Source organism: Microcebus murinus, chromosome 14 (assembly GCF_040939455.1).
Source record: "Microcebus murinus isolate Inina chromosome 14, M.murinus_Inina_mat1.0, whole genome shotgun sequence".
In the NCBI taxonomy this organism is placed as follows: Eukaryota; Metazoa; Chordata; class Mammalia; order Primates; family Cheirogaleidae; genus Microcebus; species Microcebus murinus.
In genome coordinates this window covers 285,159-309,758 of record NC_134117.1, presented here as the reverse complement: position 1 = coordinate 309,758, position 24,600 = coordinate 285,159, and the positions used below count along the sequence as shown (strand labels likewise).

General features: G+C 64.0%; 2 protein-coding genes and 1 pseudogene across 6 annotated transcripts; all 3 read right to left on the bottom strand.

Moving 5' to 3' along the window:
* Positions 1-6,430: 6,430 nt before the first annotated feature.
* On the bottom strand, positions 6,431-11,835 carry LOC105861481 (sperm flagellar protein 1-like). Of its 3 annotated transcripts, XR_012922761.1 has the most exons (8): positions 11,522-11,835; positions 11,077-11,188; positions 9,866-10,016; positions 9,376-9,448; positions 8,941-9,028; positions 8,736-8,835; positions 7,808-7,932; positions 6,674-6,775 (listed from the first exon to the last, which is right to left on the bottom strand). XR_012922761.1 is itself a non-coding variant. In XM_076009681.1 (7 exons), exons 1-7 carry the CDS (start codon positions 11,772-11,774, stop codon positions 6,635-6,637), a joined length of 918 nt encoding a protein of 305 aa, XP_075865796.1. In that variant the 5' UTR covers positions 11,775-11,832; the 3' UTR covers positions 6,431-6,634. The 3 variants fall into 3 exon arrangements, 2 of the variants coding, with proteins under 2 accessions (XP_075865796.1, XP_075865797.1); XM_076009681.1 differs by lacking the exon at positions 7,808-7,932 and having other exon boundaries at positions 6,431-6,775; positions 11,522-11,832; XM_076009682.1 differs by lacking the exon at positions 7,808-7,932 and having other exon boundaries at positions 6,431-6,775; positions 11,660-11,830.
* Positions 11,836-12,232: 397 nt separating this feature from the next.
* On the bottom strand, positions 12,233-13,221 carry LOC109729421 (ATP synthase F(1) complex subunit epsilon, mitochondrial pseudogene; annotated as a pseudogene).
* On the bottom strand, positions 13,167-23,127 carry ADAM8 (ADAM metallopeptidase domain 8). 3 transcript variants are annotated; one of them, XM_012746968.3, is made up of 24 exons: positions 22,996-23,127; positions 21,812-21,918; positions 20,727-20,803; positions 20,516-20,594; positions 20,363-20,439; positions 19,913-20,105; positions 19,611-19,673; positions 19,459-19,527; positions 19,119-19,288; positions 18,953-19,034; positions 18,616-18,764; positions 18,369-18,546; positions 18,078-18,167; positions 17,759-17,948; positions 17,598-17,679; positions 17,290-17,449; positions 16,965-17,042; positions 16,511-16,595; positions 15,882-16,002; positions 15,006-15,195; positions 14,390-14,455; positions 14,102-14,152; positions 13,752-13,829; positions 13,167-13,306 (listed from the first exon to the last, which is right to left on the bottom strand). In XM_012746968.3, the coding sequence occupies exons 1-24, from the start codon at positions 23,039-23,041 to the stop codon at positions 13,256-13,258; spliced, it is 2,532 nt and encodes an 843-aa protein (XP_012602422.3). In that variant the 5' UTR covers positions 23,042-23,127; the 3' UTR covers positions 13,167-13,255. The 3 variants fall into 3 exon arrangements, with proteins under 3 accessions (XP_012602422.3, XP_012602421.3, XP_075865795.1); XM_012746967.3 differs by having other exon boundaries at positions 13,170-13,306; positions 13,725-13,829; XM_076009680.1 differs by having other exon boundaries at positions 13,170-13,306; positions 13,725-13,829; positions 18,369-18,531.
* Between the last annotated feature and the right edge of the window lie 1,473 nt (positions 23,128-24,600).

Here is a 24,600-nt window from a genome sequence, read left to right as displayed (position 1 = left end):
CTTGATATTTTCTTTCTCCTCTCCTGCGCCCACCCTGCTATCAGGAGCAGCCGCTGGGCCACGGGACTTCCATCTGCCCTCCAAGGCCATGGGGCAGATGGCCTGTCCAGGAACCCACCTGGACTGCAGGGGGCCCCTTGGAGCACCTGCCCCCGAGCCAGGGGACCGGCCTGGTCCCTCACTCTCACGCACACACACAGACACACACACATGCCATGCACGCCACATGCAACACTACACAGACACGCACACATGCCATGCACGCCACATGCAACACTACACAGACACGCACACATGCCATGCACGCCACATGCAACACTACACAGACATACACACATGCCATGCACGCCACATGGAACACTACACAGACACGCACACAGGCTGTGCACACCCCATGCAACACTACACAGACACGCACACATGCTATGCACGCCACATGCAACACTACACAGACACACATGCCATGCACACCACATGCAACACTACACAGACACGCACACATGCCATGCACACCACATGCAACACTACACAGACACGCACACATGCCATGCACACCACATGCAACACTACACAGACACGCACACATGCCATGCACACCACATGCAACACTACACAGACACACACACATGCCATGCACACCACACACACTACACAGACACACACAGACACACACACATGCCACACACACCACACACATTACACAGACACACACACATGCCACTCACACCACACACAACACTACACAGACACACACAGACACACACACATGCCACTCACACCACACACAACACTACACAGACACACCCATGCTATGCACACCACATACAACACTACACAGACACACATAGACACACTCACAGGCTGTGCACACCACATACAACACTACACATACACACACAGACACACATATGCCATGCACACCCCCCCACAGGCATGCACACATGCTATGCACACATGCAACACTACACAGACACACAGATACACGCACATGCTATGCACACCACATGCAACACTACACACATAGACGTGCACACATGTTATGCACACCACACACACTACACAGACATGGACATGCTATGCATACCACACACACTACACATATACACAGACACACACATGCTATGCACACCAAATACAACATACACATGCGATGCACACCACACACTACACACACACACACACAAGCTATGTACACCGCACATACTACACACAACACTAACATACACACACGCATACACACGCCTGGCCCGCCCCTTTCCCATCCGCCTGGGTCTGGACTCCACACTCGTCGAGGCCCCAGCACGGTTGCTGCCGTCCACTCCTGGGCTCCGGGAGTCTCTCCCACTGCTGAGCTCCCCGGGCTGGGGCCGGACGGCGCCACCGACCCTCTGAGGCCTTGGCGGGCTTCCTCTCTGGCAGGGGCACCCCGGGACTGTGGGCCTGGTCCCGGTCCCCATTTTGCTGATGAGAAACAGGCCCAGAGAAGCAGGGGGGAGCCCAGGTCCCTGGGGCCAGGGCCGGCCACAGTCCGTGCAGGACACCCTCCCACACTGCTGCCCACAGAGAGGCCACCGCCGGCTGGGCTGCAGGGGCCTGGGAGACCCTAGAGCAGGGTCCTCAAACTTTTAAAACAGGGGGCCAGTTCACTGTCCCTCAGACCGTTGGAGGGTGCACACTGTGGGCCCGGGACCAGTCAGCTGCTAAGCAGGACAGGCAGTGGCAGCAAAAACACCCAGAGGGCCGGATAAATGTGCTAGGCGGCCGCATGTGGCCCTCGGGCCTACCCTCGAAGGTTGGGGGAGGGGGTGCTACCTCCCGGGGAGCCCAGGCTGGGGAGTCACGGGGTCTCACCACCCTGAACCTCGGTGGGGTTGGAGAGGCTGGGTGGACCCCGCGCCTGGGCTGGGCTGCTGGCAGACTTGGGGGTGCTGCCCTCAACATGGGCCAGGGAGGCTAGAACCCCCCACACTGTGGGGTCTGCAGCCTCCTGCTCCAGGCAGTGCTGGGCTCTGGCTGGTCCAAGCTCGAGGGTCAAAGGAGATGGGGCCGTGGCCCCGGTGCCCAGGCCAGAGGGTCAGAGAGACGCCAGGGATGGGCGGGAGCTGTGGAAGTGGGAACAGGGGAGGGAGCTGTGGGGGCCGCGTGCCGCGTGCACGCTTGTGTGGCCATTGTGGGGGCCACGTGTCTGTGTGTGGGTGGGGGGCTCAGCCCCATGGCGGCAGGGACCCCCTTCCATCCCCCCACAGGTAGGAGGGGTCGCAGCAGAGCAGCTGGCACGCGTGATGGTCTAGGGCAGAACGGGACAGCCACCAGCGCTGGGGACCACCCGGGACACAACCCCAGCCCCGGACACTGACCCAGCACCGAGGGTGGCACACGTGGGCTCCACACCCAGGGCCAGGTGCCCGCCCTGCAGGGAAGCACCCCCAGCCCTCCGCCACCGTCCGTGGGCAGCCAGCAGAGGCGGCTTGAGGGCCCAGTTGGCCAAGTGGGGTGCAGTCGAGCCCAGGACAAGTGGGGGGCGAGGAAGGCCACCTCCTGGTCACATGTCCTGTCTTTCCCGGGGACAGCGCCATTTAGGCAGTGGGTGCTGACTCACCACACTGAGCGTTCTTTGGAAAGAACTCGTGCTTTAAAAAAAGAAAAAGATGGAAACTTCGTCAGAGCCTGAGATTTCAAAACGGCTGAGATTTCAAAAGGGCGTGGGAAAAAGCAGCAGCAGGACTCCGTATCTCTTAGGCAAGTTTTAAAGAATCATTATTTTCATTTTTCTCTAATGATAAAACAATACATAGTTACTATGGAGAATCCTGAACAATACAGAAAGGAAGTAACAGTTTTGCACTGAAGGCAGTCGCTGCCAAGCACGTGGGTTTTCTCTCCGGCCTATTCTGGGGTATCATTGCGCCAATTTCCTGCACATGTGGGGTGACCCGACTGTGGACCCCCACAGACGTCTCTCACTGCGGAGTGTGTCCTCGTGCTGCCCCCGCCTTCCTGCCTTCATTCCCACGTCATTTCAGTCCAGCGTCTCTGCTCTGCAAATTTACTATCTGAAGTTATTTTAAAGCCTGGTCTAAAGCTTTTCTTTCTTTTTATTTTATTTTTTATTTTTTTTGAGACAGAGTCTCTCTTTGTTGCCCAGGCTAGAGTGAGTGCTGTGGCTTCAGCCTAGCTCACAGCAACCTCAATCTCCTGGGCTCAAGCGATCCTCCTGCCTCAGCCTCCCGAGTAGCTGGGACTACAGGCATGCGCCACCACGCCCGGCTAATTTTTTCTATATATCTTAGTCAGCCAATTAATTTATTTCTATTTATAGTAGAGACGGGGTCTCGCTGTTGCTCAGACTGGTTTTGAACTCCCGACCTTGATCAATCTGCCCGTCTCGGCCTCCCAGAGTGCTAGGATTACAGGCGTGAGCCACTGCGCCCGGCCTAAAGCTTTTTTTAAAGCAATTTTTAAAGGTGACTTTTAGGACAGCAATGAGTTTCTAATCATCAGTTTACGCTTTTACAACTTTTGTGCATCCCAGTTGTCTTCCCCTGAGAAATTGCTGTTTAACTTGTTACGAGATTTTAACACTTGTAAAAAGACCTGACACGAAGAGCTCCCAGCATCCGCCCCCCTGCTGAGACACGTAGCCTGGGTGCTGGCATGCCTGGCACCTCTGACCACAGCCCCCGGCTGAGCTGCTGGTTGGGGTTACATCCCCAACTGCTTTCTGGAATTCTTTTTTGTTTTGAGACAGAGTCTCACTCTGTTGCCTGGGCTAGAGTGAGTGCCGTGGTGTCAGCCTAGCTCACAGCAACCTCCAACTCCTGGGCTCAAGAGATCCTCCTGCCTCAGCCTCCCGAGTAGCTGGGGCTACAGGCATGCGCCACCATGCCCGGCTAATTTTTTTCTATATATTTTTAGTTGGCCAATTAATTTGTTTCTATTTATAGTAGAGACGGGGTCTCACTCTTGCTCAGCCTGGTTTCGAATTCCTGACCTCAAGCGATCCTCCCGTTTCAGCCTCCCAGAGTGCTGGGATTATAGGTGTGAGCCACCGTGCCCCGCCGGCTTTCTGGAATTCTAAAATGTGCTCGTCACTGATATCTGAGACCCACGTGTGTGTGTGTGTGTTTCTTGCTGCTCCGCCTGCAGTGAAGGCTTCTTAGCACCTTGCTGCTCCTGTCTACATGCCTCCCAGGGCTGCCGCCTGGGCCGTCCACACTGGCCAGAACCACCCTCCTGGACACTAAGTCCAAGCCCCGCCATGGCCTCGGGCCCTGCGTGTGAGCCCCAACCCCTGCCTCTGCCCCAGGGCCTTTGCCCGCCAGTGCCAGCCCGGGTTCTTCCTGACCGGCTCCTCCCATGCCAGCCCCAGCCCAGCGCTTCACCCACATCCTGCCTCCCCGCGCCTGCCCACCGGAGGGCGTGCGTCTAGCAGTCGCCGCCGACAAGGATGCCGGTCTGGGCCCTGGCAGGGGACTTCAAGTCACACCGAGTTGGGCAGAGCGGCTCCCAGTGGCTCAGCAGTTCTTCCTGTCACTGTCACAGTGTCCCGGGGGCTCTGGCCCCAGCCAAGCCCCTGCACAGGGGCTACAGCCGCCCTCCCGTGAACTAGCCCCCGTCCCTTTCGGCCGGGGTGGGATCCACGCTCCTTCCCAGGTGCTCCCTGCTTCGATGCCCTCTGCCCGCTGACACCACCACGGCCCCGGTCAGCCCCCGGACAGGCTCTGGCTGGTCCCTGCAGAGGCCTCCTGAGGGCCTGTCTTCGGGCAGGGCCTGTGTGGGGTGTGCCGGCCTCCAGGCACTGGAGCCTGATTCTGCCTGTCCTGGGTCCCTCCCCGGGCGGCCTTCCAACCCCAGGCTACACCCCGTCTTCACCAACCCCAGCAAGAGGCACAGGCCCAGCCCCTGGGCCCAGCAGGGGGGGGGGCTGACTCAGGCACCCCCAGCACCTCCTCCCAGCACCGGGGCCGCAGCCCCTTAGCCCACCCCTGGGGGCCCCCACAGCCACCCCCACTGGCCAGCACGTGTGCACACCCACACGCACACAAACACGCCCACGGCAGCCTCTGCTCCAGCTCAGGCTGGAGGCTGCCAGGGATGAGTCTTCCTGCTTCACTGAGGAGCGAGCCTCACGCATGCACTTGCTTGCACATGCATGTGCGTGTGTTTCTGTGTCTGGGGGACCCGGAGCAGAGCTGCAGCCTGTGCTGTCACCACCTGAGGCTGCACGGCTCCTCCCGGTTGCTGCGGCTCAGCCCAGGCAGGCAGCCAGGCCAGCCTGAAGCCACCATAGGTGCTGACTCAGAGTCACGGCCAGGCCTCCCCAGGTACTTCCCGCCCCCCGCCCCAGCTGCTAGGGCAGCTGTGCACCTGGCGCTGGGAGCCCCGTCCAAGATGCTTGCTGCAACAATCCAGGAAGTTTCAGAGGGCGGCAGGCGCCACTAGCTGAGATTCTTGTCCCCCCGCATGGTCCCAACACCCAAGCAGAGGCCAGGACGCCCACTCCAGGGAGAGCCACAGGGCCTGGGGGCCTGCGCCCACAGCCGTGCCCCTCCCAGCCCCCCTTGCTGGGGCTGTTCTCCTGGGAGCAGCCCCCCTCACACAGGCAGCCCCCAGTCTGGCTTCTGGACAAGGGCTCCGAGGACCAGGCTGACCCGGTTAGCTGACCAAAGCTGACCAAGCTGGTCACCGGAAGCCGCCTTCTTGACTGATGAGTTGCAAAGTGACTCAGGGCGGGGGTCAGAGTGTGGTGAGACTTGCCTCTGACTCAGGGAGGAAGTGGGCAGCCCAGCCTCTGGTGGTGGCTCCGAAACCCTCCTGACACCCACAGGGGCTGAGCCCAGGGAGGGCTGAGCCCAGGGAGGGCAGACCCATCTCTGGACGCAGGAGCGGGGTGGGGGGTGGGAGGGAGGTGCCATGGCACCAAAGTCAGCACCCCCACCCCACCTCCCCGCCAACCTCAGCGTCTGGGCGTTCCGCACATCAAGGCGCCGCCCAGAGGTCCCCATGCCAGGGCCGGGGCCTTGGGGGAACCTGGAGGGGCCTGTCCCTGGCCAGAAAGCCACAGCAGGTGGGCCAGTCGGGGGAGGCCCTGCAGCGGCCAGAAGGGCCCAGGTCCTGGTACCCGCTGACCCCCAAAACCCCCGGAGCAAAGCAGGTGCCCAGCCCGTCTGGGAGGCCTGCTCTGGGACCGAGGCAGGAGGCTCTTCTGGGGGTTCTTCATGCCTTCCGTTCCTCGGGGAACACGAATGGCCCAGGCGGCGCCCCGGCCTCCCAGCGAGCCTTTTCTACAGAGCCTTCAGAGCTCGGAGCGGCTGGGTCGTTTCTGGGCCAGCCCCACCGGGGCCGCGTGGCTGACCGTGGTGCTTCCGGCCGAGCCACCGTGTCCACCCCCCAGCCCCGGCCATGAGCCCAGACACCACACAGACTCGGCTTCAAGTGCTCACAAACACCATGGTGACGAGACTTCCCAGGGCATGAAAGAACCAGACCCCAGTCTCCGAGTCCAAAGCCGTCTCTGGCTGGCAGGAACCCAGAGCGACGCTCGGAGGGAACCCCTGGGGAGCAGCCCCGGCTCCCCACTCGTGCGGGACAGTGCTTGGCCACATCTGGAGCATCAACCGGGTCTGGGGGCGGCTCAGGGTATGGCTGGCTCAGGCCAGGGGGCTCCTCCGGGGGGCCCTCCATGCCCCCCACGCCGGGGCCTCGCCAGCTCTGCGATCCGCCGGTCCTTCAGCTCCACCAGGTGCTCCAGCTTGTCCACCTTCACCTGCAAAATCTTCAAACACACAGATGTGATCAGCAGCTACCTCCAAGGCAGCCCCCATTCCCCATCTGCCAGAGGCTGGGGGGCCGCAAGGCGCACAGCGCTGTCAGACCAAGGCCCTCTTATCAGGACCCGCGGCAGAGACGGACCCTGGGCCCTGTGGGTAGGAGCCAAGGGACCCGGCAGGGCTGGTGTCCGCCTGGCGCCCCTTCCCGCTCCCCAGGGGTTCCCACCAAAAGTCGCCCTGGTCCCGGCATGCCAGGGCCGCCAGACCTCCGGGAGCCCCTTGCCCTCCAGCCTGTGCCCCGCTTTGCAGCAGCTGGAAGGGCTGGGACTTGGGGCGAGAATGGGGCCCCTCATCACCGAGCGCCTGCACGGGACCTGGTGGGAGGTCAGGGCACACCTGCTGCTCGAATGCTGACAGAGGGACTGCGCCACGGCCGGCCGCACAGGCTGTTCGATGTTTGCCCCTAAGTTAGTAGCCGGGAGGTGCAGGGAGAGCCTCCTGGGGCCTGTGGCCTCCTGCCAAGCACGGCAGCCACCTGTGGTGGCCACAGCCCACACCTGCCCCTGCTGGGAGCACAGACCCACTGCGCTCTCTCTCGCCAGAGAGAAAAGCGGGAATGGCTGGACTTGAGAACGCTGCTTTGTCCCAAACACGCTGTTTCCAGGGTGAAGTCCACGGCATGATGGCCCACACCACACACACACAGCGGGTCACGGCAGCCGCTCAGCGGACCACGGCCCCACACGCCTCATGGGCCAGGCCCCGTGGCGCCCTCGCTCAGGGACAGACCGCAGAGGCTGGCACGCTGAGGAGCACTGTCCCTCGAGCCCAGCCAAGGGCACTCAATCGTGCCACTGTCCCAAAGGGCAGGCTGAGCTGTGTCCCCTCCAGGTTTCGTGAGACGAAACAGTCGCGGTTGGCTCTGCCAGCGCACGGACGTGGCGGCGGCAGCGGCTTCACTTCCTCCCTGCCGCGTTGGGCAAGGCCGGAGCCACACTATCACATCACTTTCCTGCTTTCTCAGGAAAACAGCTCACCGAGGTTCTAGGGCCCGCTCAGGAACTGCGACAACCGCAAGGCCCGTCCTGCGCACCCCCACCCCGTGCGCCGTCCTGAGGTGCAAGCGTGGCAAGGGGCTTCCTCACACAGGGCGCTGGGGCACCTGGCAAAGCAGAGGCACAGGTGTGCGCTCACGGAGCCCCGTGGGCACTGCAGACCCCCGTGCTCACCAGGAACCCCAGGCTGGGTGGGGCTTCCCGGGTCCCTCCGGCTAAGCCTCCCGTGCCTGCGGGGACAGGAGGAAGGGCTCATTGTGGGCTGGTGCCAGCAGCCCCTCCCCACCCACTTCCCTCGCTCGCCAAGGGACGGGGGACCCGCTGCTCCCTGACCCGGGCCCCTGTGCGGCCTCACTGCAGACCCACGGGCACGTGGGGACTGAGCAGGACGCCTGGCACTCTGGGTGGTGGTGCCTGCGGCCTCACTGCAGACCCACGGGCACGTGGGACCCGAGCGGGACGCCCCGCACTCTGGCTGGTGGTGCCTGCGGCCTCACTGCAGACCCACGGGCACCTGTGGCCCGAGCAGGACGCCCACACTCTGGGAGGTGGTGCCTGCGGCCTCACTGCAGACCCACGGGCACCTGGGGCCCGAGCAGGACGCCCACACTCTGGGAGGTGGTGCCTGCGGCCTCACTGCAGACCCACGGGCACGTGGGGCCCTGGGCGACAAGGCAGGAGAGGGCTGGTGAGCACAGGGGCCACTGTGCCCTTCCCTCTGCCTCTGGAAGTGGCAGGAACATGCCAGCCAGGTTGGTTCCTAAATAAACTGAATGCAGGTTCTTCCCGGCCAGGGATCCCGTCTGCCTCACCCACCACCATCACCCACACGTGGTGCCAGGGCGGTCGGCCCCTCTGCCTCCCAGCCCGTTAGCCCATGGGGTGTCAAGGCGGCCAGGGGCGTCCGTACCTTGACCATCTCCTGCAGAATGGCCAGTGCCTGCTCCTTGTCCTCCAGCAGCTGCCCCCCAGGGTCCGGGAACTCCCAGGGCCCTCCGGCTGGGTCCCAACTGGAAGGCAGACCCCTGGCTGGAACCCAGCTGGCTCGGAATGGGGAGGACGGGAGGGGACAGGACGTGGGGACGTGGCGGAGGGTGGGAGAGACAGGGACCCACCCTCTGCAGGCGCAGCGGCCCATCTTCTCCGGAGCACTCTCGTTCTGAGTGGTCTTCATGCTGGAGGGGGCTGGGGGGCTTGGCAGGCCTGCATGACAAATGGGACCCCTGAGCTCAGGGGCTCTCCTCAGAGAAGCCCACCCAGCAGCAGTACCACAGGTGGGGGACACAGGTGTCTTAATGCCCCTAATATCGTGTCCTCTCAGTGCAGCCTGGATGCCTCTGCCTGGCTTCCTCGTCTAGGGCGTCACTTGAGCAGCCGCCCTGCATGGCCCGGGGCTCCCACCTGGCTGCTGTCTGGGTACCTCTGCAGCTCTGTGCCCTGAGGCCAGCAGGGCCCCCCAGGCCCTGTGTGCACCTGAGCACACCTGCCCTCCCCAACAGGTGTGTGAACTGGGAGGCCCTAGAGGAGGCCCGGGGGGGGTTGGACACTACCGGCACGCGTAGGGGTGGTGAGGTCTGCCCAGGGCTGGGCGGCATCGGCGCCATAGAGTCCTGACCCTGCAGACTATAAAAATTGTGAAGTAAGACACCAAGTAGCAGAGACACACGTCCCCACGGCCAACCCCTCTGCTGGGGTCCCCAGGCACAGACTCCCCAGCAGAGGGTGGGGACAGTGAGCAGACTGGGGGTGGGGCACAGCTGGGGCTGTCCTGGCCTCAGAGGAGCAATTCCGGTGTTTTCTCTGCCCTGAGGCTGGAGGGTCAGGCTGGGAAGGGCCTAGAAGGTCTGGGGAGGCTGCCAGCAGCACCACCACATACGTGAGCCGGGCAGGGGCTGTGGCCTCACATGTGCATTGAGCTGCGGTCTGGCCCACAGGGCCCGGGGAGCAGGGACATTTATTTCGTGGCTTTATTCTCTCATAGACGAATTACGTGAAGACACAGCGGGTTTGCAGGGCGTACACCTTTGCACCAACACATACCACGGCACCGGGCAGGTCCGTGTGGATAGCGCCACCCTCAACCTTCTCCCGCAGAGCACACAGGATGGGCTCCACGGCCCCGGGCGTGCTGGCCACCACCTTGCGGATGTCTGTCTCTGAGACACAGAAGCTCAGCCTGTGAAAGACTTTCCTGCAGAGGAAGCAGGCACAGCCCTCAGAGCAGCGCACCCCTGGGGTCAGGCGCAGGTGCCCAGCTTTCCTCAGAGGGGAGAGGCTGGGACTGGCCCCCTGCACCCCCAGAGGTCCAGCAGCCATCTCATTCCCAGCCCTGACGGGTCGGTGTCCCATCTGGGATCCCCAAATGCTTGATGCCGGGCAGGCCCCCCAGGCCAAGTCTCAGGGACGCTCCACCCTCCTCCTGCCTCACAAATGCCCTTTGCTCCTCCAGTCCTGTTGGCCGCCTCCAAAGAACCTGAAATCTGCCCTCTTACCAGGGCCAGGGCCAGGGCCAACACCTGCCTGCAGACAGGCCCTCTCACACCTGGGTTAGGGCAGCAGCCTCCCCCTGGCTGTAGCCCTCTGAAATGCAAGTCCTAGCAGAGGCTGGCCAGGCCTCAACACCTGCAGGGCCCACAGCCCACCTGGCTGGAAGCCCTGTCCTCGTCCTCCACCTGACCTCAGGCCCCTGGGCTGCCCCAACTCCCCACCTACACAGGCTTTCCCCTAAGCACCCCCACAAGGACTCTGCCTACTCTACTGCAGCCTCCCTGGCACCCCTAGTTGGGCCCTTTGCTCACTGCCACCTTCTCAAGGGCCCTCTCTGACTCCTCCACCTCCGATCTCAGTCGGCTGGATCCCGGCACATTGATCTTCACGTCCCTCCTAACCCAATTACACTTCACTGCTGCTCTCCAACCCTGAGACTGCTCCACGAAGGCAGGGACCCATCCCCTGCCGTGTCTGCTGTGCCAGAGCTGTGCTAAGGAGTGGGGGACGGACTCCAATGGGGCAGGGCTCATCCCCACAAGGGATCCCCCAAAAGATTCCTGGCGGACAGGACACAGGCACTGAAGAGGGTATCAAGGTAACCCACAGCTGGGAAACTTGTCCCAGAGAAGCTGTGGGAGAGGCTCTGGCCAGCCGTGCAGGGAGGGGCCTGCAGAAAGCAAAGAGTGCCAGTAGTTCCCCCCAGGAAGGGCAGGAAACCAGGGCCGGGGGGCTGGGCTGCCTGCGCCCCCTGCAGCCCTTGCCTGTTGAGAATGTGCCAGTTGCTGAGCTTCTGATCCGTGTTGCAGGTAGGGGTGTAGTTGTGCAGGTCCACGAGCCGGGGGTGGAAGTGCTTCACAATCTCCGCCAGCATCACTGTGAGGGGTGGGGGCGCAAGCTGAGCCTGGCCTACCCGGCTGAGATTCCTCCCTTGTTTCCTTATGTCACTCCCGTCCCCCATGGCTCTTGGGTTGGATGAGAACAGAAAAAGGAGGCAGGAGAGGAACAGGCTTGTCCCCAGGGATGCTGGGCCCCTGCGCCCGGAGGCTGGGAGGGCCCGGAGGCTGGGAGGGCCCGGAGAAGGACCAACAGGGCGGGAGCTGCCCGCGGGTGTGGGTGCCCAGGCTAGGGGGCTGTGCGACGCGCAGCTGCAGGCAACCGAGTCGGCCCACCCTCCTGCCGCGCAGTCTCCGGCACCCTAACCCTAACCTCCCGCCCGCTCTCCGCCGCGGGGCCCCTCGCAGCCCGGACGGCGGCCCGGCCCCGGCCGCCTGGCTGGACGGAGAGCGCAGGCCCGGCCGCTCCCGCCCCCGGCCGCCCCCACGAGTCCCGCGGACGCGTCCCCACCGCCGTCGCTGAAGTCCCGGGCCAGACGGCGCTTGGGGCGGCTGAGCGGGAGCCCGTCCAGCCAGGCGTAGAGGCTGCGGAGGGCGGCGGGGCTCGGCAGCCCGGCGTCCAGCATGGCGGCAGGTTGCGGAGCCGTTGCCCGGCGACGGAGCCGGAAGAGGCGGGGCGCGGGCTGGTTGAGCGGCCGTTGCCGGGCGACGGGGCCGGAAGGGGCGGGGGCGCGGGCTGGTTGAGCGGCCGTTTCCGGGCGACGGGGCCGGAAGGGGCGGGGCACGGGTCTTTCGGTCTGTAGCTACAGTGTAGTTGCAGGTGCGGGTTCTGGGTCTGCCCAAAGCTGCTCCCTGCCGGAGGAGTGGGGCTGTTTCCCTCAGGCGGAGGGTTTAGGACTACAGTGCGGGGAGGGAGGAAGGTAGACGTAGGTTGACCCGATCTATTCGCAGTAGACGCTTGAACAAGCGCGGGACCTTCAAGTCTCGCACATTGGGCTTCACGTGGCTTAGCAGGCACCTTCCCACCTGGCTCGTAAGTCTCGGCGTTTAGAACCTGGTCAATAATTTATTGGTAAAACAGAAATTTTTTTAAAGAGTGAACCATACTTCAATTTATTGGCATTGTCAATTTATGAACAAGATAGTATTTTTTTTCCATGAAGTGAGATCGTTTCCAATCTGCCATAACATGTGCCCACACATCTTCACCTTGGAAATGTGGCATTTCAAGCAAGGTAGATCATTCCTTTTTCACTCTCACAATTTTTACGTTGCTGCCAGAAGTCTTCTCGGCACTTGCTTTGAATTCCGCCTTCAGTGCATCTCTCACTGCTTTTGCACAGACCTGGGAGTATCGGATGTAGCTAAGTCCCGCCTGTCGCCAGTACGCCACCATGATGTCGCGAGAGTGCAGCCCGTCGGCCAAATTGCGAGGACACCGTAAATCCAGAAATGTTTCATTATTAAGGGATGAAAGTTTGCACCTGAGGTTTCAAGAGAACCAGACAAGACAGCTGAGCCCCCGCGGCCCTATAAATAAGTGACTTCGAGGTGTAAGCGCAGGAGTCCTTGCACACACACACACACACACATCTGGGTGGGCCTTTTCCTTCTTAAATCGCATGGGAAAGTGGCTCAAAAAACTAAGGGACTTGGAGTCTGGCTGTAAGTGCATTCCACACACTGACACCCTCTGCAGAGGAAACCTGAGCTTGGGCTGGGGCCCCGCCTGGGAGGTGTCTTCCTGGCGATGCACCATATAATACGCATGCCTGGAACCGGGAGGTGCCCAGGGCAGCTGGGAGCTCAGCAGGCGTGGGAGCAGGTGCAGAGACAGTTTGGAGGGGTGCGTTCCTTGTCTCCTGAACACGCTGAGGTCCCCAGCCTGGTGACTGCAGACATGTAGCGGTTAAGCGTGGCCAACCCTATGCACTCCTGAGGTCAGAACAGCGGCTGAGAGTCTAAACGCAGAGTCTTGAGCGGAGAGGCTCTGGCTGTGGTCCTGGGACATGGAAGAGTGTGGCTCTTCCCTTGTGACTTCTCCAAAGTTCCAGATGGGTGCACAGATGTCCCCCCTACCCACGGTGCTCTTGGAGCTCTGGCCCCATCACTTCCTCTGGACAGGGGGTTTCAAGGCAACCTTTGGGCCAGCAACCTCCTTGGAGGAGGAAAAGAGAACGGATATTAAAAATCACCAGGACATGTAAAGGGTACAATAGGACATTTCTTAAAATGTGGATTCTTAGTTCATCCAACAGTGCGTTGGCATGGCCCACAGGGTGGTAGCTGTCTAGTCACATTATTGGTAGCTCATTTTATGTAAGGATGGACTTTCTTACTCGCACCAGCCGGGGAAAGAAAGGCAAAACCGACTGGCAGTGGCAGCAGCGCCTGCTGAAAAGTCCTCTGACCGATGATCATAAAGTAGACGCTAAATAAACCTATAACTGATGTTTCCCATTTTTTTTGAAATAATCACCAAGGTTTATCAGCTGATAATTTGAAGACAGCTCAGCTCTCTCTGCTGCCCTGGCACAGTAGATACTGCCCTGTGTGTGCCTGGGGGTGGGCCTCACCTGTGTGTGCCTGGGGGTGGGCCTCACCTGCGTCAAACCAAACTTGGCCCCTCCAGCCCCAGGCTTGGCTGGTGGCATCGGGGGTGCAGAGGTCGGCTTGATGATCTGGAAGATAAATGGATACAGCTGACAGGACACCCCTAAGTGGTCCAGGCCCTTGCCCTGGGCCCTGTTATCCCCAAGCCCAAGGGCCTGCAGGCTCTGCCTTTTCTGGGCTCTCTACAGAAAAATCCTGGTGCCTGGCTGGCCTGAGGCCTGCGGTGTGAAGCCCAGTGGGTACAGCCAGGGCCCCAGTGAATCACATCTGAGACCCTTTCACTCGCCCAAAGCCCCCACACCCAAGGGAAGTGCCATGATGGGCTGTCCAGGCCTCTTACCTGCTTGGGCTTGAGCTGTGGGAGGGGCTTGGTGGGCGGAGCAGGTCTGAGCTGCAGGAGGAGGAAGAGTCAGGACCCCAGGAACCAGCCCCCCAGGCACTGAAGGGCCCTGGACTGTGCCCAGCGAGGCCACCTGAGTCTCTGCTTCAGTTCAACATCCTCGAGGACCAGGCTAACCAGCTCTCTGTGCAGCAGCTGCTACCCTGGGGTCCCTGCCCCTCCCTGCAATGCCCTCCATAGACACGGGACCTCCTCCCAGCAAGGCCTGGACGCCCCCCACCTGCTCACCTGCCCTGGCTCCTGCCGGGTGTAGACAGGAACTGAGAGGGGTGTACTGGACACAGCAGCAGGAGGCTGTAGGGGACAGGGCCATGAGCCTGGATTGGGGACAGCCTCAGAGCTGAGCCCGCCCATTTCACCAGGCATCCCCCAGCCCCAGCCCCCCAACCGAGGTTCCTGCATTGCACAGAGAAGAAGGAATGAAGCCCTCTGGGTCTGCTTGGGGGTCTGCCCCGGCCCCCAGCCCCTGCCCCATCTTTTCCCTTGGTCAAGTGGATGCACAACCAGAGCTGGAGAGCCCAGGTGCCTGCAGCTCAAAACCATCCTCAGATGGATCCTGTTGAGGCCAAGAACGACCTTTGCTGGCCTCAAAGCCACAAGTTCAAGTTCAAACTCCAACTCCATCATAATTTTTGCAGGTCCTTGGATAGCCCATCATAAAGCCTCAGTTTCCCTCCCAATGGGGTGATCACAGCAGCTGCTCTCAGCCCCAGGGCCACCCCACAGCCACGAGTTAATTTACACAAAGGGCCTCGAGGGTCCCATGGGCAGCACCCCAGGATGGGGGCCTGGAGGTCTGGGAAGGCCCCTCCCTGCCCCGTGACCCTGCCCGGGATGTACTTACAGCAGGGGGTGGCCTCTTTGGGGTCACTGCAGACACCTGGGTTCTGGGGGGCTGGCTGGGGTGGGTGGTAGAGGCCAGCACTGAGGGGCCCTGTGTGGGGGCTGGGGCCCCACCCTTGGCTGGCTTGCTGCCATCACCCTGGTGGAACAGGGGGTTGAAGAGCCCCACGGTACTCTTGGGTGCCACGTTCCTGGGGAGGAAGCACAGAATGAGTTGGTGCCCTTGGGGTGTCCCGGCCATGGGGTTCCCAGTACTGCACCCTGAGTCTGGCTGGGGTCCCCCAGTGCTAGCGGGCCTGGCGGCAGGCTGCAAGATGTACAGTCACAGCCAGAGGGGAGGAGCAGTCCTGGGAGATGGGGTCTGGTCCCTGAATAGAGAGATATATCTCGTGTCCCCGGGCCCAGGCAGCGGGTGGGAGGCCCCTGGGCTCCTGTGTCTGGCTATGGCCAGCCTGGGCTGAGGTCCCCACAGACCGGGGCTCAGGGTGTGGCAGGACGCAGTGAGTGTGCAGGGGGCCGGCTGGGGGTGCCCAGTCACACCTCTCTGGATTTACCACACTCCCAACCTGCCCCAACACGGGCACTTGTTCTGGCCTTGGTGACAGGCAGAGGCCCAGGGCAGCACCACGGCCCAGGGCAGCGCCACGGCCACGTGGAGCCCAGGACCCTCCCTGTGCTCAGCCCAGGCCCGCCTGGCTTGGGTCTGGGGGATGGCACCAGCGGCTGTCCGCTGGGTGCCCGAGTACCCCCACCATGGGCCTGCTCCACAAAGTGCTGGCGTCTCTTCCTCAAACAGCGGCAGACGCCATTTCCCAACAGCCGACCACAGGAAGTGCCGCCACACATGCTGACGTGTCATAACCCCGTGTGTCCTTACCTCTGGGCACGGCTCCGGGCCTTGCAGTGGACAATGACGCCTGCCAGGATGACTGCCACGGCTGCCACGGCTGCCAGGAGCCCCAGAGCCACCAACACACCGACAGGGAGGCTCCCAGACTCTGCAGGACACGTGGCCATGTCAGCAGGGGCAGGACCACGACCTGAGGCCACGGAGGCAGGGAGGGCACGAGAGGGGCGACCTGGGCCCCCAGGGGCCCCTAAGGCTACACCGGCCCCAGAGCCCACTCCTAGCCAGTGGCTGCAGACCCCTCGGTGGGGGACCTGTCGGGCTGCCCCAGCGCTCTTGGCTCTCCAGGACAGATCAGAGGGTGTGGCCGTGAGTGGCCCCAGGGTCTAAAGTGCCACAGGCCAGACTTGGCCCTTGAGGCCTGGTGCTGTGGACGGTGGCTCACCAGTGGCCACTGCTGAGGAAGACACTGTGTGGTGGTGGCCCTGGGGTCCCCAGGCAGCGAGGGGCTGGGGGACTTGTGTGGGCATGTCACCCCCTGTGGTCCCGGCACACAGCTCTGCTGGGGTCCACTCGCACAGTGTGCCGTGGATCCCGTCTGGGGGCCCTGTGAGCCCAGGCTGTGCGGCGTGGAGCTCCTGGGGTGGTCCGAGCCCTACCTGCCTGCACGTCCGTCAGCAGCTTTTTGCAGTGGGGTGGGGCCCAGCCCGGGTGGCAGTGACACTCCTTCTTGTGGTTGCACACCTGGAGGGACACCAGGTTCAAGGCTGGGGGCCCCGGGGGCAGGCCGTGCCTGCAGCACACGGGCCGCACCAGCCCCACCCTGCTGAGGGCCCCCATGCCCTGCTGCATGTGCCGACCACGGGGCCTTGCTGGGTGGCCTCTCCCTGCTGCTCGGTGACAGCACGGGTGCTGTCCACCGAGGTCGCCTGGGCCTGCCTCTGTCCCAAGCTGGGCTGTGCCAAGACCCCACTGGTGGACACGCTGGGCTTGTCCGAGCCTTGGGCTCCCACGTCCAGATCGGCCACTGCCAGCTGTTCTGTGAGAGGAGCGGCAGCCATGGCCTCGCTCTTGGGGCAGTGGGCGGGGACTGTCCCGTGAGGCCACACGTACCCCGTGGCCGTGGCACTGGGCTGAGCAGTTCCTGGATCTGTAAACGTGGAGGTCCTGGCAGCGACCTTCCCAGCAAACCTGGAGGGCAGGAGGGCATCTCAGGCAGCCAGCTGGGATCCCTGCCCTGCCCCTCCACTGGGACAGGCCCCAGGGGTGTGGCAGGCACGATGTCCCCAGGATGAGGACGCACTGCCCACCTCCCCATCCACCTCGTTTCCTACCAGAGCCTCCGGAGAGGATCCCAGGCTTGGAAGGTGTCCGTGGGGGGCCGTGCGGGGCCTGCCCAGATCACAGCCACTCTGGGCGCTATGCTCCCGGCACTCACCTGCTCTGGGCCGCAACGGGTGCCCGAGGGCACCGGCTCGTAGGTGGCACTGTTGTCGGTGGTGAGAGCTCGGCACACGGCCGAGGAGAAGGTCAAGGTGCAGGTGGTTCCCTCCAGGCGCTGCCGCCCCCCGTTGCAGAACAGGACGCCACACTTGACCCTGTGGATGGGGCAGGCGGGGCTGGCTGGCAGTGACCGCCATCCCTCCCATGAGGACAGCACGCTTGAGCCTGGGGTCCTTCACCTCCCCCCCACCTCTGAGGATGTCCCAGGGCCTGGGCCCAGGGGAGTCGGCCTTGGACACTCACCTGTCCGTGCTAAGAGGGACGCTGACCCCACAGCCTGCCGAGATGCTGTAGGAGAAGCAGGTCTCCGCGGCAACCCATGCACCTGCCGGCCAGGAGCGGGTGAGCTGGGGCAGGGCCTGCAGCCTCCCTGCCAGGCCAGGGCTGGGCCGTGCCTGACTCACCTGGCCCAAATAAGTCCTGGCACCGCCCGGCCAGCGTGGGGCAGGTGCCGTCATAGCAGTAGCCCCCCTGGCAGGGCATGCCATTCTCACGGAAGGCGTCTTCCGGGCATTCAGGCTGCCGGCCATCACAGAACTCCTCCAGGTCGCACTCATCCTTTGCGGGGCGGCAGGGCTCAGCGACCGGCTTCACCTGGCCCAGCAGAGAGCAGCTCATGGAGAGGACAGGCCCATCAAGCTGCCTGGTCATGGGCGCCCCTGGGGCCCCTTCCCACCCACCAGCCTTGGGCTCCTGGAGGTCCTGGGTGGGGGCCGTGCTCACTCTGCACTCGTGACAGCAGGCGCCCTGGGCGCACTCGGCCCCCGCGGCCAGCTGGCAGGTGGTGGCGTTGCAGCAGCGGTTCTGGCAGTCCTGGGGTGACAGCCAAGGCTGGGCAGGATGCACCTGGGACCAGCCGCCTCCCTCGGCCACCCTCGGGGCCTTCTGGCGCCTGTGGGGTCCTGAGGACCATGCGTGGCCCGTGGGGACTGCCCTGACCCGAGGGGACAGAGGCCGGGCACTGCTTGCGGGAGCAGGTGACATAGGCACACAGGGGTGGGGCGCCTGGCGCACCTCGGGGGGGCCGCAGTCACACTGCTCTCCACGCTCCACAAACCGGTTCCCGCACACGGGGCCGCCCACCAGCCGGCCGAGGTCAGGGGCGTTGGCCAGGCAGGCCGTCCCCGGCTTCTCCACAAACGTCTCCAGGTCGGCCCGGCTGCAGTGGCTGAACATCCTGGGGAAGGTGGAGCTGAGGGGCGGGCGACGGTCAGGGCCCTGGGCCAGCACCAGCCCTCCCCCACCGGAACCCTGGACTCACCCGATGCTGGATGCCATGATGCAGCCACCACCCGCACGCGGCACGGGGCAGTGGCAGCCCGGGATGTTCTCGTCGTGGTCCATGCCCAGGTTGTGGCCCATCTCATGGGCCAAGGTGGAGGCCACGCCCACGGGGCTCTGGCTGTGGTCCTGTGGGGAGGGGCTGTGCTCGCCGGGCCGCCCTCTCACGCCTGCCACCCTCACCCTCAGCAGGGACAAGGGTCTGTCGCAGCTTCCTGCCAACGTCACTTGTCACTTCTCAAAAGCAGACGCCGGCCCGGCGCCCAGAGGAGGGACTGCTCAGGTGCTCTGGGCACCTGGGCCGAGGCTTCCCCTACCTGGTTCACAGCCCCTGAGCTTCGGGAGCACATGGCAGACACCTTAGCGAGGCCCACGGTGGTGCCGACGAAGTTGACGCCCCTAGAAGCCAGAGCACCGTGGCTGCTACGGGGGACACGGCCCCCCGCCCGGCCCTGCCCGCCCGGCTCTGCCGGGGCCCCTCACGTGATGAGCTGCACGTTGTCGTGCGGGTGCCGTCCCACCAGGTCCCTCGAGCGCCAGGCAAGGAAGTTCTCCAGCGTGATGTTGGCGTGGGGGCTGACGAGGAACTTGTCTCTGTGGCTCCAGACCTCCAGGCCCACCAGGGCCACGCGGAAGTTGAGTTCCTGATACAGCTGCAGAGGCGGCGAGGAGGGCACGGGGGTGGGGCCAGTGCTGGAGGCCACACCTGTCCCGCTATGAGGTGGGGGCCCGGGCCATCCCCCTTGTCCCACCCTGCGGCCACCCCCGTTCCCAGAGTCTCCTGGATGCCCCTGCAGGGGCCTCGCTCTCGCCCGTGGCCCACCTTGTCCACGTGGTTCACCACCTCCAGCACCCGCTTGCGCACAGCGTCTCTGCTCCCCAACTTCTGGAACTGGGGACAGGAGAGCCTCAGGCCATAGCCCAGCATGCCCCGCCCTTCCCTGCCCCACTCCGCCCCATGCTGCAGGCGCCCACCTCTGCGCTGTCTGTGACCACGTACAGCTCCACGAAACGGGGCCCTCGGGCTAGTGGCCCATTCTGGGGAGCAATGGCAAGAAGCCAGTCAGCCTGCCCAGCCCAGTGGCCCCGGGCCCAGCCCGCCCCTCAGGGCCTGCTCAGGGAGGCAGGAGCCGTGGCGCAGACCCTGGGCCCGGGCCGCCCGGCTGCAGTGAGCGGCTCCGTGGCTCCAGGAGACACGGCTGCTCAGGGCAGCAGGGCGCACAGGCCCAGCACGTGGACAGCGTGGGACTGGCCAGACGTGAGGCGAAGCCGCTCACCCGGGGCCGAGGCCTGAAGGCTGCAGAGACTCGGGGCCCCAGGAGGTCGTCCAGGCTGGCGTCACTGACCCCACAGGTCCCGGCCTTCTGCTGCTGCAGGTGCTGGGCCTGGTACAGCGCGTGCCGCCCTGTCTCGCCGGCCCCATCCAGGGGCTCGATCAGGTGGACGGCTGAGCCTGCCCGGAAGAAGCCCCTGTGGGGACGGTGGGCTTTGAGTCAGCCTGTCCCCCGCCCATCTGGAGGGTGACCCAAGAAGGAGGCTCCTGTCTGGTGCCCGCGGCCCCCCTTGCCCTGGGACCAGCACCCCGGCCCCACGGCAGGAAATGCCTCTGCACAGCCCCAGGCGCCAGGTGAGAAGAGGCCGGGTCTGCCTCTGGCCTCTGGCCCTCCCTCCGCCTCCACCTGCTGCTCTGCAGGGCGGGAAGTGTGGGCCATGAGTGCCACAGGTACCTGAGGCCCGCACAGGTGCTGAGGCTGGCCGCCGAGCGTGGGTGCCCCTCCACGTGGCCCTGGTACAAGCAGTGGTCCTGCAGGAAGAGCGTGAGAGGGGTCCCCTGGCTCCGCCCTGCCCACCCCCAGCCCTGGGAGAGCGGCTGACTGTACCTGCAGGGGCGGCTGCTCCGTCACCTCGGAGCCATTGGTGGCAATGTAGGTCTCTGTGTATCTCGAGCCCAGAAGTTCCCTGGGAAAGAACCGTCACGCCGTCAGCCCCCTCCCCACAATGTCTGGCGCCTCCGCAGGGCGACCACCAGGCGGGATTAGCACTGCCAGGCTCTGCAGGGCAGGAGAGCCAAAGGCCCCAGCTCCGGCTCACCTGTTCTTCCGCAGGTGCAGGGTGAAGTTGTGCTCCTGGGTCCCCAGGACGTAACTCACGCTCTCCGGGTACAAGCCCTGAGCCAGGAGGGAAGGGTGAGGGTGAGGGGCGCCCTCAGGCTCCGCCTGCCTCACTCTGGAGACAGAGCTGGGGGGCAAGGCAGTGGTGCCCATCCTCTGGGGGGGCCCAGAAGCAGATTGGACTCCTCAGCCCTCCAGGCCTCGGTTTCCCCATCTGTCCACATGAGGGTAACAACAAGGAGGCCCCTCTCCCCAGGAAGCGGGGGCAAGGGGTGGACACAGCCCCAGCCAGGCAGCAGTTAAAGCCTGGGCAGCAGACACCAAGCAGAGCCCGAGCCAGCCGCCCTGCCCCAGGCCCCACCCCCAGCAGGCTGCCGCAACTTGGCCCCCTACACCAGGACTCAAGGCTGCCAGCCCCTCTGGACAGTGCGCACCGTGCCCACTGGGGAGATGCCAGCCCAGGGCAGGAGGTGGGTCTGGGGGCTGCGGGGGAAGGGGTGCCCTGGACACCCAGGAAAGGACAAGCCCCCCTTTCTGGACACAGGCACACATGCGCCTGCAGCACACACGTGTGCACCCCCACCCTGAGACAGTCTCAGTCCCCCTCCCCGGGGAATCCCGCCAGACCCACACGCCCAGGAAGGTGTGTCAACCTGCGGTGAGCTGTTCCCCACTCAAAGAGGAACTGGCTTCCCGGCCCTGGGGAGTGGCCTGGGGCCAGCTCCAGCTACCCCTGCCCCTTTCCTGGGGCCCAGGGTCTTGAAGGGACACAGGCAGCAAGGCCCCAGAGCCCCCCTGCCTGCAGCAGGGAGAGGCAGGTGGAAGGGCGGGAGGGAGGGGCGCCACCGCCGCTAGCTTAGCGGGACCTGAAGCAGAGATAGGCCCAAGGGGACCCAGAGCCACTCAGGGTCTGCTCTCAAGCCCAGGGCTGCGCAGGGCAGCACCCACTGCCCCCACCCAGCCCCTCACAGCTGCCTGGGAGGCAGAACTGGGGAGCTACGATCCCTGTCACCGGAATAGGCTCTGAGCGGTCAGCCAGGGACCCGCAGGCCAGCTCAGACTTACCGTGCGGGAGGAGGGCAGGGCGCGGCGGGCTCGGGGTCCCGGCAGGCGCCGGGGAAGCACCACCTCGAACTTGTCCACGCTGGGCAAGGCGCAGCTGAGAGCCAAGCCTGCAGGAGACGGGGCAGCACTCACACAGGGGTTCTGCCCGGGAAGGCCTTGGGCCGGGTTCTGCCCGTTCCCTGGCCTACCCCTCCTCTAGGGGAACAGCCTGCCAACTCGGGAACCAGCAAGACCCCAATCTGGCCCCCACAGCCCATGTGAGGGTTCTGTACCCAAAGACCACTGGACCCAGCACCAGTTGGCCACGTAGAGCTTGGCCTGGCAGTCACCACACGGGGCCCCGGCACCCTGCCCGCATCGGCCTTTCCAGGGCCAAGGCTGCCCACAGACCCCCCCGGAGGATGCACAGTGGTCCGGGGCAGGTGTGCCCTGCACCTCGAGTAGAGCTGACACCCTTCCAGCTCATCTAATCACATGATTGCAGGTAACCGGGGAACAGGGGGCTCCCCGAGGCCGTCTGCTCCAAGGCCTGGAAACTCCCTGGTCTCCAACATCAGAGGGCAGGTCCAGAGCTTCAGAGACCACCTACCCTGAAGCACTCACCTACGCTGTCTCTCCTCTGCCATTACCTTGCCGACCGCCAGGGAGAGCTGGAAGCACCCACGGCCTCCAGCCCGGCCCAGGACGCTCCCAGCAGCAAGGGGGGTCCAGGGTCAGCAGCACACCCAGTCCTCAACCAGGCAGAAGATGGGTGCCGCATGGCCAGGCCACCCCTCGTGCTCACCCTTGCCTCCAGGCTGCTGCCCCGTCCCCCCTTCCCAGTCTGGCTGGAGGTATCCATGGGGTGGGCGATGGCCTGTGGCCCCACAGGCAGATCCTGGAGCAGGGAGGCAGGCAGAGCAGCCCTGTGGCCCTCAGCACCCAACAGGCTCAGAGAACACCCAGGACGCCCAGTTCACCCTTGAAGACTCCCTCTGGTCGCCTGGCCTTGGCCTGCCCCCCACCCCGAGTGATCACCTGTGTGCCCCCCACCGCCTCCCCTAAGGACCAACCCAGAGCAGGGCTAGCGTGGAGGGAGCAGGGAGGCCAGGTGACCGGCTCGTTCCTGAGAGCCACCCTACACCCTGCTAAGGTCGGCGGCTCCCTGGAACCCCAGCAGGAGCCGCTTGGCCCAGGCCACTCACCCTGCAGCCAGAGCGCACCGAGCGGCCAGAGCCCCGGCCCGCGCATGGTCGGGCGCCAGCGGAGCACGGGGCAGGGCGTGTGGAGGGCTGGGCAAGGGACACCGTCTGGTCCCTGGCGCTCCCACTGGCAGTTCCTCCCTGCAGCGAATGGGCCCCGCCCCGCCCCGTCCTGTCCCGCCCCGCCCCTTCTGTGTGCTGGGGCCAGGAGCACAGCCTGCCCCGCTGCTTCGCTCCCGCCTGCCTCCTCAGTCTCCCTGCATCTCCTCTGGACCCCTGTGGACTCTGGACGGTTTCCTCGTGTCCAGCACGTGTGGACTGAGTTAACAGGCAGGGGGAGAACAGGCCAGCTGGGACGGCTCCTTACAACTCTGCACTCGCCTCGTACATGTGAGGAAACTGAGGCAGGGCTGTCCCAGTCCCGGCCAGAGCTCTGGAGGGGCAGCCCGGGTCCGGCAGGAAGAAGGCACCCGCCAGACCTTGGGGAGACTGACTTGTAGATGGCTGGTGGTGTCAGGAGGTGGGGCCCCCCTGCCTTCCCAGGGACCAGGAAACACCAGGCGGGGACAGAAGTGGCTTCCTGGGCACAGGGGCAACAAAGGGAGGGACTCTGCCAGGCTCCTGCCTCGCTGGGCAGGGACGAGGCACAGCCACATCAGGGGAGGGTCCGGCCCAGGTGGCCGGGCTGTGGAGGCCACCTGCTCTGGGGTCCTGATGGCCGCTTCCCAGCTTCCCAGACAGCCAAACTCCGCCCTGCCCCGCAGCATGTGGCTGTCCCGGCACCAGAAGCTGGCCCAGCTCCTCCAGGTGAGACTGTCACTGGGAACCCAGGGCTTGTGGGGGCAGCCTCCTTCCTGCTGCGGGGAGGGGAGGGGTGGCAGTCCCTCTGGCGGCTCTGCCTGGGGGCCTGCGCAGTGGAGGTCAGGACAGTCAGGCAGAGGACAGAGGGCCTGTGCTGGAGGCCAGCGTGCCCCAGCCCACCAGTGTGGCGTTTGCACAGGGATTTGGTTGCAGAGCAATGTGTAACTCAGGCCAACCTGCTGGCTGGCACTGCAGACAGGAGAGGAGGCCGTCTGGCTGGAGGGCCAGGCACTCCCCCCCCCGGCAAGGCGAGCCACGGGGCAGGGAGACCTGTCCACGTGGGACCCCAAAGCATGTGTTTAAGACTGGATTCTGGCTGGGCGCAGTGGCTCACGCCTGTAATCCTAGCACTCTGGGAGGCCGAGGGGGGGCGGGGGCGGAAATTGCTTGAGGTCAGGAGTTCGAGACCAGCCTGAGCGAGACCCTGTCTCTACCAAAAATAGAAAGAAATTAATTGACCAACTAAAAATATATATACAAAAAATAAGCTGGGCATGGTGGCACATGCCTGTAGTCCCAGCTACTCAGGAGGCTGAGACAGGAAGATCGCTTGAGCCCAGGAGATTGAGGTTGCTGTGAGCTAGGCTGATGCCACGGCACTTACTCTAGCCTAGGCAACAAAGCGAGACTCTGTCTCAAAAAAAAAAAAAAAAACGACTGGATTCTGATGGCAAGTGTGGGATTTGGCAGGGGCAGCTTGGCCAGGAGAACCATGAGGACAGCCCACCACGGCTGGCTCTGCTGTCC

Coding starts and splice junctions, on each gene's coding strand:
- ADAM8 (XM_012746967.3), bottom strand. CDS start 23,041: ATGCGCGGGCCGGGGCTCTGGCCGCTCGGTGCGCTCTGGCTGCAGG. Junction 20,804..21,811: donor CCCTGCCCTCCTCCCGCACG/GTAAGTCTGAGC, acceptor CTCCTGGCTCAG/GGCTTGTACCCGGAGAGCGT. Junction 16,003..16,510: donor GCTGACGGACGTGCAGGCAG/GTAGGGCTCGGA, acceptor CGTGTCCTGCAG/AGTCTGGGAGCCTCCCTGTC.
- LOC105861481 (XM_076009681.1), bottom strand. CDS start 11,774: ATGCTGGACGCCGGGCTGCCGAGCCCCGCCGCCCTCCGCAGCCTCTAC. Junction 9,449..9,865: donor CGGACCTGCCCGGTGCCGTG/GTATGTGTTGGT, acceptor CAATTTTTATAG/TCTGCAGGGTCAGGACTCTA. Junction 6,776..8,735: donor TTCTGCAGGAGATGGTCAAG/GTACGGACGCCC, acceptor GTGTGTTTGAAG/ATTTTGCAGGTGAAGGTGGA.